The sequence below is a fragment of the Alligator sinensis genome, unplaced genomic scaffold, assembly GCF_000455745.1.
Source record: "Alligator sinensis unplaced genomic scaffold, ASM45574v1 scaffold4_1, whole genome shotgun sequence".
NCBI lineage: Eukaryota > Metazoa > Chordata > Crocodylia > Alligatoridae > Alligator > Alligator sinensis.
Window position 1 is genome coordinate 3,600,421 of NW_005841887.1, and position 14,340 is coordinate 3,614,760.

The 14,340-nt window shown below is 43.5% G+C and overlaps 1 protein-coding gene across 1 annotated transcript in view; it reads left to right on the forward strand.

Moving 5' to 3' along the window:
- OSBPL11 (oxysterol binding protein like 11) overlaps positions 1-14,340 on the forward strand; it is a 65,043-nt gene that overhangs the window by 34,635 nt on the left and 16,068 nt on the right. Inside the window, exons 7-8 of the mRNA XM_025196933.1 lie at positions 5,746-5,947; positions 13,169-13,314. Coding sequence (XP_025052718.1) covers positions 5,746-5,947; positions 13,169-13,314 — 348 coding nt within the window. The remainder of the gene's footprint in view (positions 1-5,745; positions 5,948-13,168; positions 13,315-14,340) is intronic.

Consider the following 14,340-nt stretch of genomic DNA (forward strand, 5'->3'; position numbering starts at 1 on the left):
AGGTCATTCCCTAGGCTGTAGGTGTGCTGGACATTTTTCTTCCCTAGGTGCAGCACTTTGCATTTCTCCTTGTTGAACTGCATTCTGTTGTTTTCTGCCCACTTGTCCAACCTGTCCAGATCTGCTTGCAGCTGTTCCCTGCCCTCCTTGCTGCTACGAGTCCCACACCACCCTGGCGAAGCTTCCCCTGCCCGGCTGGCAGCAGCGAGGGGTACAACTCCGTGCTGCTGCCCCCGCCACTACCAGGTGGGCAGGGGGAGCCTTGCTATGGCGGTGCAGGACTCACAGCAGCAGGGAGCTGCCCTGCTCTGTCCTGCCATGCCAGGTCCTTGCCCCAGCCCCCTTCCCCATGCACATATTTGCCGGGGAACATGCCCCCCACCCCTCCTTGGAGCATATGCAGTGTCAGGGAGCCAGCCCTACCTGCACCCCAGACAAGTTGCCTGTGGCTCTGTCCCGCTCCCCACCAGGGTCCTGCCACCACGCATTGTGGCCCTGGGTCCCAAGCCCCATGCGACACCCAGTCGGGCAGCAGCCCCAACTCAAGACCTGCTCAACTCCCTCCCTCCCTCCCTATGGAGGCCTTAATCCCCTTTCCCCCACCAGACTTACCTGTGGGAGCTGCTTTCCAGGCTGCCTGGTGACCATGTACATGCATGTGGTGCCCCATCTGACCTCCCTCCTTCTGCTGTCCACCAGCCCCTTGCAGGCTGGAACTCTGCCCGCCTGGAGACAGATCTGCAAAAGCGGAAAATTCATGTGTTCCTCCATTAAAATGAGAAATCCATGTTTTTTTCTGAGTTTAAAAAAAAGAAAATCCACTTTTTTTTCAGTTTTTCTGTGGGAAACAGAAAAACCCAGATCCCTGATGATCACACTAGAGTCTGTTAATCTGTAAATAAGCCGCAGTTAGATGTCTTTACAGTCTGGGGAAAGAATAACTGCCAGTCTCTTAATATCCTTATAGAGGGGGAAGCTTAACAGCTGTGAGCTGAAAACATGTGAAGTGCTGTTGAGTAATTAGAAAAACCTTGAATCTTCATTCCTGTGGCCCTTTCCTTTCTTTTTAGAAGCTGGTTAATTTTTTATCCTTTAATGTAAAGACTGTTTTAACAAGTTCACATTTTCAGTTTAGTTCTAGTTTTAATTTAGTACATCAGGATTGGCCCTACAATGGATTTCACAATTTGGGAGAACTAATGTAGCATACAGTGAATTTGAATATCACTTTATCTTACGTGTCACACAAAAATGAAACATTGCAGCAGGAGCAAATGCATATTAACACCAGTTTGCATAAAAGCCACACTGTGGCTATCAAAGTGATTTATCCTTCCATATTTCTGTGCTGGATTTTTCTTAGGAGTGAGGCATTTTTTAGTAAAATTGTTGGTTGAACTTGTAGATAGTGCCTAGCATTCTGAGCCTGGGAGAGCTGACGGAGGTAAATGTGTGGCTCTACTCCACGCAGGAGAGCTTCCTGAACTAAAGAAAGGGTTATATCCTACTGAACTTAACAGAACACTTTGGGCTTCATTCTGATTTTTCCCTGTGTATCTTTAAAGTGGAAGGATTTTCTTATATGGAGAGAGAAACCTGTAGAAAGTAAGTCACTTTTCTTTTTTATATAAAGTGTATTTGGATAACATGTCATAATGATTCATTTTCCCAGAGGCAGGCGCTAGAAATAAAAGATGCACAATTATCAGTACCAGTTGCTGTTTTATCAGTGTTAAAAGCACATCGTATTTCTTTTTTCTCAACACGACATTTGTTGGTTAAGCATCTGAATGGCATGACTTACGTTGACCATGTTTTGATTTTTGCCTTTTTGGTAGTCGTGCCTAAAAGTTTGTTACATGAAAGCACTTAGAACCGTACCTTAAATGCACTTATTTATTCACTTATGAAAGCTGTGCTTGACTATATCATGACTTGATTAGCTGCAATCTCAGTCCAACAGACTATGGAAACAGCAATCTTTTCTAAATATTCAGTACACATTTTTTTTAACCATATAAACTTTTTATGAAAAACCCACAAACTTCCCAACTTTCCTGGCCCTTGAATACATGAGTTTGCATGATGGAAACTCAATGAAGCCAGCTTGGCAAAGCAAGAGTTTCAGCAGAAGAGGCCACTCTGTGCTGAGCTGTAGTAATTCTTGGTGAGGTCTTTTGCTTGGAGATATGGCATGTGTACTTGGATGCTTGACTGTTCTGGCTTGAAACAGAGCGGTTTTTTTTTTTTTAGTTTATCAACTGTAAGAGGGGAAACTTTCAGAACTCTATGGAGAAAGTGCTTAAAAAGTTAAAAGTTGTCATGTCTCATCACTGTAAGAGCTGTCCTCTGAATGCTTAGCAAAAACTGAGTATGGAATTTCGTTTTGTTGTGTTTGGGGACAGGCCACTCCATGATATACTGGCTTATTTTGTTGTCTCATCTTTTTGTCCTATTGAATCAATAGGTATTTAATTTCTTGGTGGAGGCTAAGCCAGTGAAAGAGAAGCATACATTGGGATACACCATGCCTTTTTTTCTTAGTTGTATAAAATGCGAGAAACTCTTTAAGGCAAATACTGTCTTTGTGCGTCTTTTGTGTTGTACCTAGAAGTTGACTTCTTGCCTTAGGGTGATCATGCAGTACACATAGCTAATGGTGAAGACTCCAGAAGGGTTTGTGTGTACATGTGATGTTTGTTGGTTAAGCAACTTGGTGGCATGGCTTATTGTGAACTTCACCTCGCAGCACTGTTCTTTCTCTGCTGCTTTCAAGTCAGTTGTCAAGTTGATGTGCAAGGCATTTAGAGTACAGTAACAAGGGAGGTAGATTTGATGCACTCTATTTTAGAGTATCTAGGTGGGCACTAGGCTGATGAGATCTGGCAAAGGCTTGGTGAGGCAGGGAGGTTAGTATATACCTAAGCTCAAGCATGAGTGTACAGGCTACCAGGTACAGAGCACAAATTGCCCCAGGGAACACTAAGTATGCACTGACACTGATTGGTGATGCTTTCAAATCACTAATACTTTGGAAATTCACACCCTTGCTAACTGCACAGAAAGGCCCTAAAACAGCATTTCCAAAGAACATCATCTAATGCTGGGAGCTCATCCAGCAAGTCCCCCTTCCTTTCTGATTTGCAGATGTACAACATCATTTGAATATTTGTTATTTTAGACTTAAAAACAATTTCCTGGAAAAGAGTGCATAAAATGAGCCTTAGGCTGCTGAGCTTGGCAGGTCATACAGTTCTGAGAATGGGACACACAATTCCTCAAACCCCAGTTGCACAGCTGCCAGCTGTCAGCGTGGGGGGCACCTGCGGCTGGGGAGCTGGAAGATCCCCGATTCCCCAGCTGCACCCTCCGCACCTTTCCTTAATGTGGAAGCAGCCGTTGGGGAGCCAGGAGCTCCCTGCTTCCCAGGTCCTGCTTCCATGGGAACACAAGTCTATAAAACAACCAAAAAAAAACCGTGAGTGGGGGTTCAGTCTGGGATCCCAGCTGTATGCCTGCTTTTTAAAGGTCCAGGGCAAGGTGAGCCCAACATCAGGGAGCCTTTTCCTGATGTTTGGCTCAGTGCCCACTGAATGCGTGCCCGCTTTTTTTTAAGTTCCCAGGTGCAGTAAGTCCAGTGCAGCTAGAGGCTCCCTCCTGTTAGGCTCACAGTGTCCCACAGAAGCTGAAGCAGGGGATCTCCTGCATCTCTTGCTGGTTTAAAGAGGCACCTATGCAAGCAAGCAGCAGGGGATGGGAAAGCACCGTCATCCCCAGCTGCTTGTGCTGGGCAGCTCTTTAAACAGGCAAGCGCAGCTGGGGCTGGGGTTGGCTGCACGTGTTGCGGGCTGCTTCAAACAGGCCAGCAGCAGGGGATGGGGGAAACTCCACTATCCCCTGTTGAACTCATGGGTGTCTTTTTACCGGGGCATGTGGAGCTGGGGAGGGAGAACGCTTCCCCAAATCCACTTGTCTGTTTAGAGGCATCCAGCATGAGCAACTGGGCATGAGGAAGCTTTCCCATTTCCTGCTGCTTATGTTGAGTGCCTCTTTTTCAACTGGTCTGTGTAGCTAGGGATGGGGGAGTTTCCCCATCCCCAACTGCATGCCTGGCATCCTAGACCCTGGAGGTACCCAATGTTCTGAGGCTTGTGCCCGGTGCCTTAAAGTTCAGGCTTTTTAAGGTGCTGGTTCCTGGTGAGCCTGCATCCTGATATGGAGAATCAGCTGTTTGTCAGCATTGGGAAGATGGCACACCACACATTCACTTTATGGTGCCATACAGATTAACCAAAAAGATGTTACACTTTTTTTTTTTTGTGGGTAATATCTTTGTGGCCGATTTGCCATTTTACGGCTCTCTGAGTTCCATGAACTTGTTGCTAATTGCCATTTCTGGTGCGACTAACATGTTAATTGCATCAGAAACGACGTGTGCCAGGGGCCTTGGTGAAAAGCATACTGTTGAATCTCAAGGGGCCAGTATGATACTAGATGTGTGTGAATCCAAAATGAGCGCACACAAGAAATTCCCCTCCTCTGCCTGTCAGCTCTGTTCTTGCACTCACGCTGTTGAGTGAAGTTTGCAGGAACACCACGAGCAGCAGTGTTCAGGGTATGTTAACCTTCAGTCTGTTGCCTCTGCCCTGGAAAAGTGACTGGGAAAATGAAAAAGTGCTGTATACAGTAGCTGTGATCATGGAACAGCTGTTCTGTTTTGTCTCTGTACATTCAAAAATAAATGTCACTTTCGAGCTTTCTAGGACTACAGTGTTGAAGCAGTTGGATCTTTTTCCTTGTCTTCCCTGGCAAATGCAGCACCTGCGATTGGCCACCTGTTACTCATCTTTGCGGCTCCATAGGTGGTAGAAATAGTGCAGATTGTAGAGCAGGCAGTGTTGTCTGCTTAGCTGGCAGAAGGAGACCAGGGAGAAAAGTCCCCTGACTACAGGAAGGTCAGAAGTCCAGCCTGTTGTGCAGGTAGAGGCTGTTGTCGGAGATAATCCTGTCTTGAGCAGGGGGATTGGAGCAGATGACCTGAGCGCCCTTCCAGTCCTGGTTTTTACAATTCTGTAGCATTTAGGCCTTGTCTGTGACTAGATCTCCTAGGCACTGCAGTAATATGAAGAGTAAATATTTTTCCATATATGTACTGTGATTTATATTGGAAGCAAGCTCCCCCTGTGTAACTTAGGTTGTGACCTTTCAGGCAGTGAATGCATCCTCGCAAAGTCCTGAATAACTGTTTCCCATTGAAGGCACAAGAAAGAGACTGTCCTCCACGTTCTATACAGTGCCTAGCTGAATTATTTGCCCTTTGACGGGGACATTCAAAATACGCTTTCTGCAACCAGGCAGTGAGGACATGTGGTACTGATTGAAGCTAATACTTTTATGTTCCAGTTCCTTTTTTCCCTTTTGTGAAATTTTTCTGGTACTTTTTGACTCACTAAAAGGAATGTAATAAATACATATGAATTGCACTCAAGCTTCTGGCATGCCTTTCATGCCGTGTTTACTGGGGTCATTCAGCACGGAAATGTGTTTTTAAATTTATACTCTTGTCATTCAGGTTTTTTGTTTTTTTTTAGTTATAAATTTAAATGACAAAATTATAGCTTTGCTTTCTGCTTGTAAAAGTATTTCCCTTCTAAAATATCCTGCATCTGCTTGTGAAACACTTCTGGTGCATGTGACACAAACTTCCATACTCTGCTCTGACACTAGTGCTGTTGTGTTTCATAGATGATGTTCCAGGCAGAGAGCCAGCAGAGAGACTTAATCAGAAGCATAGAATGCCTCCCTGTCTCTGGTCACCTCACCTCCTTGGATCAAGACCTCCTAATGCTCAAAGCAACTTCCATGGCAACTATGAATTGCTTAAATGATTGCTTCCATATTCTCCAGCTACAGCATGCTTCACAGCAAAAGGGATCCTTACCAGCAGGTGGGTCATGAATGAAGGTAAAGGCCTAAGCTGTGCAACAGAACCATGAAGCCAAGGACACGGTGGATTAGTTAATTGAAGTGTTCACTCCATTTTTTTTTTTTTTTTGCTGTGGACAGTTTGAACCATAAGCACCTCTTGCACAGTTTCTTGCGTGTTCCTTTGAAGCAGCACTGTCAAGCTGATGCTGAGCTAATTGCTCTGATCGTTCTGAGTATTTCCATGTTCCTGTGCATTACTGTGGTTAGGCTAGATTTTATCCAGCTCAAATGCGATGCTGTAGAACTGCACTTCCTGCCACCCAGGTTTGTGGCCTCGGGGGCCCTGCTCTCCATGCTGTCGCTAAGGGTGGTTACAGATGTTACACTTACTGCACTTTTAAGCATGCAGAAAGCACTTTACAGCTGTAAGAGAACAGACGTTCATGGCACAGAAAATGCTTTAAAAATGACAGATCCTGCTCTACATTTAAACTTGGTGGACGTGCGCTAGCCTAAAGCACTTTCTGTTAGAGTGCTCTATCAAATGCCTCTGCCAGATACCATCGAGGGTTAACTTAAAATTCAACCACCGCCGTCCAAGACAGCTTTGCGCAGGGCTGCGTTCCAACCTCTGGCAGAGCTCCTGTACTCTGCACAAGCGCCAGCAACCCCCTCTGCTGTCACTGACCCAAATCGGTGCAGCCTCTGATCCTAGCCTCGTGTAGCCTGAGGGGGGCAGGAAGGAAGCGGGGTTTCTGTCCCCGTAGCCTCCCTAGCAGATCGGGAAGGGGCGGCTGTGAGAGGAGGAGTCTGGGGTCTCTCTCCTGGCAGCTGCCCCAGCTGGGCTGTGGCACATTGCTGTTTGGCTGGGGGGGAAGGACTCTAAGGTGTGTCGTGTCCCCCCCCTGCAGGAGTGGCACACCACTGCCTGTCTAGGACGGCTGCTGGGGAGAAGGCTTCAAAGGTCCCTTTGCTGCCTGACTGGGGCTGCTGTGGGGGGGCCCAGAGCCCTTCCCCTGCAGCAACTGTGGTTGGGCCACCCCTTGCCGCAGCTGCTGGCTGCAGCTGTCAAGGGACAGGAGGGGGAGCCCCACTTACTGCCCTGCCCTTCTCCCCCCCAGACTCCCAGCCAGCAAATTGGGAGAGGGGGGGAATGGGACAGTGCGGGGGTGTCCTTCCCCCCACTTCCTCCCCCAAACTGCTGCTGACAGCATCTGGGGGGGGCTGCTCTGGCAGTCTCCTGGGAGGCACGCAGGAGCGCCTCCAGCAGCCAGCGCAGGCAGGCTGCAAGCTCCCTCGAAACAGCGAATGTCTGTTCCATTGGCTCCTGCTCTAACTTATCACTGTTTAACTAAAGTGAGATATGTAAGAGCGCTTCTGCCAGAGGCTTTTTGAACATCTGTACTTAGCCTAAATGAGTAGCAAGGGCAGAGTACACACAGTGGTACAGTAATTTGCTCTTTATCCTCAGGCAAGAGTCGAAAAGAAGGTATGTTGCAACTAAAGCACCAGCCTTCTCTAGTCCTCTTGGCAGGATGGCATGTCTGTAAGCTGCCCTCTTCATGAGACCAAGACTGAGCCTAGCCCGTTGTTTGTGGATGGCCTATAGATAATTAAGTTGACAGGAGCCCATTGGTGGGAATCCATGTGACCCCATCGCTGTCTTTGTTTCCTTTTACATCTTGCAGCATGTTTTATCAAGGTGGAAGAAAGTGCTCTAAAGCAGATCTGGCAGAAATCCAAGATGAGGTCCACAGCCCAGAGTATTTAGAAGCTCTCAAATTCTTTAAAAATAGCGTTGTCATGAATTGGAAAACATTTAGCTTATCAAATTAGAGTATTGAATGTAAGAAATCTTCATGACACAATTTGACACCTAAGATTTCAGTGACTGCTGGCTCAAACTTGATCAAAACTTGTTACTCTTAGACACACCTCTTGTTTCATGATGAAGGACATGGTCAACACATTTCATTTTTCTTGTTTTGTGATGGAGCCTCTGTGGTGGTAACAAGGGATAACAGCCACAAATTGTTAGAGCGTAGGTTTAGACTAGACATCCGAAGGCACTGCTTCACAGTCAGGGCGGCTAGGATCTGGAACCAATTTGCAAGGGAAGTGGTGCTGGCTCCTACCCTGGGGGTCTTTAAGAGGAGGCTGGATGTCTTCCTGGCTGGGGTCACTTGAGCCCGGTTTTCTCTCCTGCCCAGGGCAGGGGGTCAGACTTGATGATCTACAAAGTCCCTTCTGACCCCACTTCTATGAATCTATGACAGCATTTATATAGCTGCATTTTCATTGTGAAGGATCTGAAGGCACGGTGGTAGTAACATTTACAAAGATCACTGAAAAAAATGGGTTTACCTAGAATATGGCTGGACTCCATATATGCATGGCTTGCTGGCCAGCAATAGTATTAGACTCGTAATTTTATGATATTACAAACTCTTTGAGAGGATGAAATTTGTCAGAATTTTGGTATACATAGTTTTTCTTCCATATTGCTTTCATTTGAGAGAGAAAATGAGTGAGTCTTTCCCTTCCTCCCCCCACATCCTCCCTGAACTTTTCTGTTACTCAGAGGGAGTTACATGAACATAACATATATTTTAAGCTTTTTTTTTCCCCTGCCAGAAATATGAAGTTCTAATTCTAGACCTTGTCTGTGCACAAACATGTTGTAGCCAAGTTTGTATGTAGGCATTCTTATTTGGGATTAACTTAATTTTTATTTTATTTTATTTTATTTTTTTTAGCAATAGCAGTAGGGAGGGATGCTAAAATCTGCTCCCTTCTGGCTTCAAACACAATTGCTTCTTCCAGGCAACTGCACGTTGGCTTGAAAATAAAATTACCTTTTCTTTTAAATTAGGAAAGATGATTTATCCAAGCATGAATGATTGTGGAACTGTGTGTGTGTGTGCATGTGTATATATATGTGCGTGTGTGTATATATATGTAGGTATATATGTGTATGCATGCAATTTGAGCATATGTTTCTAGCCCTGCATAATTGTTCATTTTCATGCAAACAGCTGTTTACCTGAACGGTTCCACTTAATTTGTATGGGCACATTAGAATGAATCTTTTTTTCGTTTGTAAGTCTGTTAATTTTAATGTATCTATTTGATTTTTGTAAGAAAAAGGGATAGGGTTTGTGTTTTGTTTTTGAGGAAGAAAATGCAACAATTGCACTGGGCTTTCAAAGAGGATATGATAAAGTATCTGGATAAGTTAAATTCTACAGTATCTCTCATTGCTATCATTGCATATTGCGATTACCAGCTATGTTGACCTATTTAAACTTTTAACAACGAAGTGATGCATTGTATATAAATAAGAATTATTTTTATTAGTTTTAAATCTTAATGTGCAAATTAATCTTTTAAATAACCACAACTTAAAAAAAAAAAACACCCTGAATTTTTAAGCTTCACATGTAAGCTGAAAAACTGAGGCATGTTTTGACCAAAACTTTGCATCTTTGCTTTTAATTTCAAACCTTCTCTCCCTCACCCCCCCACCTCTTTCCTCCCTCCCCCCAAACACATACCCTTTGCCCTAGGAAATGTTTAGCCACTGAAAAGCAGCTACTGGGTCTGTGTGTTTCCTATTTTTATTAATAATAGAGCTTTTAATGTTTGAGGCTGGAGATTCAAGACTTCCCAGAATCCACATTAGCCAACTAGTGCAAAGATTAACTTATGGATAACTTCTTGTGTGGCTCAGGACAGATAATTTGTAACCATTAAGTTTACAGGGGGAAGAGACCCTGCTCGAACCATTTCAAAGACGGTGTTTCGCACGTCCATTTTTATGTGGAGCAATTCGTTTCTGTGAATGTCTGTTTTGTTAAAAGGACTATGCTGGAAGAAGCTGAACAAATATTGACTTTGGATGTAGCTTGATTGTATTTTGGTTATTGTCCGTTAAGATGATCATTTAGACCTTATCTGCCTCTTGGGTGCCAAGATTAAAAACACCATAGAGATTTATCAAATCGTAAAGGATTCTGGTGATGTCCCTTTGGTTGTAGTTTGTAGAAACAAAGACCAGCAGAAATGCAATTGCATGATCATGAAACCTTTCAGGATCAGGGAAAAGAACAAAAAGTGGGAGTAATGCATGTGATATCCCTCACTCCCCCACAGGTCTTTCCCTGAGTGGACCTTACAGTGTCAGGCACCAGGGAAGATAACTGGTGCTGGAGACAAAACACCCTATTTATTACCATGTAGAGCAGGGGTGGCGCCAGCCTCTTCCTGGTGGGGGGGAAAGAAAATGGGAGGGGCTGCACTATATATCTTCTGGCACTTGCCCAAGGTGCTCGCCTGGTGCATACGGAGAATCTGTTGCTACCATTTCTTTAATTGGTGCCCCAACATACTCAGTTTTTTTAACAATACTCACCTGGACAGGGGCAGCACTAGAAGGGGTGGCTGTGGAGAGGCTAAAGCAAATTTTGGGGTGGCTATAGCCCCCTCCAAGCCCCCTCTAGTACCACCCCTGATGTAGAGAAGTGTTTGCAGATCTTTGAACACTGATATGTTGGTTTTGATGGAAATCTGTTTGTTAGATGCTCCCCACTTAACCTTTTGGGGTTGGTAAATCGCAGATCCTTTAGCAAGTGTTAAAACTCGATATGGACAATTAAGGAGCTGTTGCTTAATCCTGGTGTGGACTTCTACTGTACTCTGTACTGGGAAGATGAAGTTCTGAAATAGTGACAAGATTTAGAAAATGAAAAGCTGTGCTAAGATGGACTAGGCCAGAGGTTCCCAAACTTTTTTTTATTGCATCCCCCTTCCCAGATTTACCAGCTGCCTGCATACCCCGACCAGCATACATTTTATACTGTAACCCTCCAAATGCCAATCATTATTATAATGAAAATTAAATCTGTTGTTACACAATTTCTCCCACGTACCGCTTACGCATACCACAGTTTGAGATCCCTTGCACTAGGCCGTTTCCGGTTCTTGTCTTCAAGACTCCATGAAAAAGACTGTATGTGGCAGCATATTTCAGCATCTGTTCAATGCTAGCCATACGGGCTGTCATAAAGAAGAACTAGAAATGATACTAAATAAAGATCTACTTAGTAGGCATAAATGTAACTCTCAGAAGTGGTGAAAAAGTACTTACATTTCCGCAGTGTACAGTCTGACAACTAGGAACGTGGCAATAAATATTTTGGGGTTAGAGTAGAAGGAATAAAAAAGGACAAGATAGTGGGCATCTGCTGTAAAATAAGAATAAAGGAGAGAACAACAAAAATGCCCGGACCAGCTGTGAATTTACAGTAAGTCACAAGCTATTTTATTCCTGAAGGCTTGATATGTAGAGATTAATAGGAAGCTTGGAACCACTGACACACTTTCAGCAAAATACTGAATGGATTTGTAATGTGCTGGTTTGAAAGGGTGTTTCGGTGTCAGGGCGGCAAGAGGCACCAAGCCACAGTTCCTATAGAGAAGAATAAAAGCAGAGCGCAAGGAGTGTCCATGCTTTGTCACTGGCATACCTCGAATATTTGAGGTAAAAATGAAATTTGCCCTGGAGCTGGGAAAAAGTGAAGATAAGCAAATAAGCGTTCAGCATTTAAGGCTTGTGGGTAGAAGGGAGGAACTGCAGAAATGCACACTAGGTTTGTGTTAGTCAAAGTTAGGGGAATAAAAATTACTTCTTAAAAATGTCCAGGTTGAGGAAGAAAAGCAAAGTCCTGCCTCTTTATCCTCATTTATTAAGTGAAACCTAGTATTTCAGATTTTAATAGCTATACTCTTTAAAATTTTAGCAAAGAAAATAGCCAGTTTTGACTACATGTCAAGGAAGGCGCTCTAAAATAACTGAGAGCAGAAAAGTAAATAATGTTGAATTTCAACACGCAAAAGTACAAATTAAGCCGTGCTGATTGTATGCAAACTAGGGTGGGAAAGATTAGCTAACAGCCATACTGCAGCACTGAGAATTATTTGAAAAATTGTGGGCTGGGGTATAGATTAGAGGAGAGAGAAGATGATGTTTTATTCCCAGGATCACTATTTTTCCTTTTGGAAAACATCCTGAAAGTTTTAATGTATAGCTCTGGTGGGGAGAGGCCAAACTGATAAGGGAAAGGCTACTATCTATCTGAATGCTAACGGACTCCGGAGGAGGAGTCTTCCTATTTCGAAGAAAATTTAAATCTTGACAGCCAAACTTTTAGTTTCGCTGCTGAGTCCAGAGAAACTTGTGCCGGCGAAGGCATTTTAAGACTGAGTTAAGCTTTGCAAGATGGGTGCCTCCTTTCTTTGAAACACGCTGGCATGAAAACCTCTGTTCTCTGGGGCTATCTACAGCTGCCTGGGGAATGTAACCTAGTTTTAGAGAAGGGAAATGTGGTTCATTGAGGCTGCAGCATAAAGGATATCCAGGAAGTTGTTTGAGTGACTGAATGTCCATAGGTTCTTTTAGTTTAAATGCATGTACTAATGCCCAAGTTCAGAATACCACCTTATTATGCAGGAGGTTTCAAGCGACTAGTATCCTTTGTATGCTTTGGGGTTCATGTCATAGCCAAAATGTTGCTTTACCATAGTTCTTACGTGCATTTTTAATAGAACTTTATTGGAGTCTACTGTACATTAGCCTTTGAAATAGAATGGAACATTTTCATTATTGATGAGCAATCCTATCTGTTCAGATAGACTACCTGGGAGTAACCAGACACTTGAATCCTTAAATGAGTGGGTGACAGCTTTCCAAATGCTGCTGCTATCATTTGGAGCAACTATTATTTATTCAACAGAGCATGTTGTTGTTCTTTCAACTGAGAAAAGACAAATCCCCTTTCCAGAGAGAACTGTTAGCAAAAAAAAAAAAATCCTTTGGGTTTAGCCACAGTTCCTAGATTTTATTAAAGTATGAGTCGGAGAGTCTGTTGCTACCATTTCTTTAATTGGTGCCCCAACACATCCCCGGGGTTACCTAATATTCCAGTGCTATTGGGTTCTTTATCTCGTGTCCGATTACATCTTTTATAACACTGCCTAATTCTCCAGCACAAATTGCATGCATTACAGCCGGCCAATCCCAGCGCTCTTGCTAATGATTGCCGAAGGTGTTCGCCTGGCGCGCTCACCTTTGTTTAGCTGCTGCTGGACCAGATTAACTGCTTCCAGCTGTTTAATGAAAACCCCTTTCTGCTGAATTTCCAGAGTATGAGTAAGTTCCAGCGCAAGCTTTCTTTTCCTTCAGGGACAACAATAAATTGGTTGGAACCAAAGGTATCTGTGTCAAACCACTTCAAAAATGGAGCGGCTCCGAATTTCTCAGAGGAACTAAACAAGCCAGTGTCTACCAGAGAGGAGCAGCCGATTTCGGAGCCCTGCCAGCTAACCAGGGTAAGGTGATGTGAAAACTCCTGTTCTGCAGGGAATGTTTCTGCTCCCAGCGTTATCTAACTGTGTTGGTACCCTATAGGAAAATTAGGCACCCTCCCCAATCCCCCTTCTGACATGCAACTGCTTGAATAGAATGAAGAGGGCATACTTTTGTATTAAGTACAGTAATGAATCTTGTATTTTCCTATAAGGAGCTGCAGGGTGAAATGTTAAGTGAAGCAAGGAATGGGGGTGGAAGCAGATTTAAACTTGTGATTTAAACAGGGAGGCATTCCACATACAGTCCTTTAAGATGATTAAAAATCAAAAGGTCAAGAAAAGTGAACAAATTGCATTTTCCAAGTGCTCAGAGTAAGCCACTCTTTTTAAATGCTATTTTGGCAGAGCTACAAGGAGGGAGTAGGAGGAGGAGGTGTGGTTAATATAAGTATTTTGTTATTGTAACTTTATTTTTCCAGCTCTTACTGCATCCAACTCTTTCACTAAAAAAAAATAATAAAAAAAATAAATCCTTCCAATACTTGACTGTGGGGCAGTTAAAATGAGAAACAATTTGGTCTCATTCCAGGTGTCCTAAACTATCAAGATTAGCTTGACGTTCTTTAAAATACAGTCATGATTTATATTATTGAAGGAAGGCTTTGGTCGTCTTACTTGAGTAAAAAATATAAGTCGCTTTTGTAGGCAGGCTGGTTTTTTGAAGCCACATGTGTATAGCACACTCCCTTTTGGGGAGATTGTTAGTGAATCTGGTTATAACAACATCTTGTTCCATTTTGTGATTTATTTTTATTTTACAGCATTTTTCAGTAGTGGTTGTATCAGAAACCTGGAAGAACACCAACTTGAAATTTTTAGGTTTTTTTGTACTACTAAGGTTTTTTTTCCCCTTTAGTACAGTTGTACAGATGTCCCGATGGGGCAAAGATAGAAACATCATCCCTTCACTTCTAAAAATTCAATCTAAATGTATTTCTCTTGCCAAACAGCGTCAACATGGGGTGGGAGTTTAAGTACTGCCTTAAT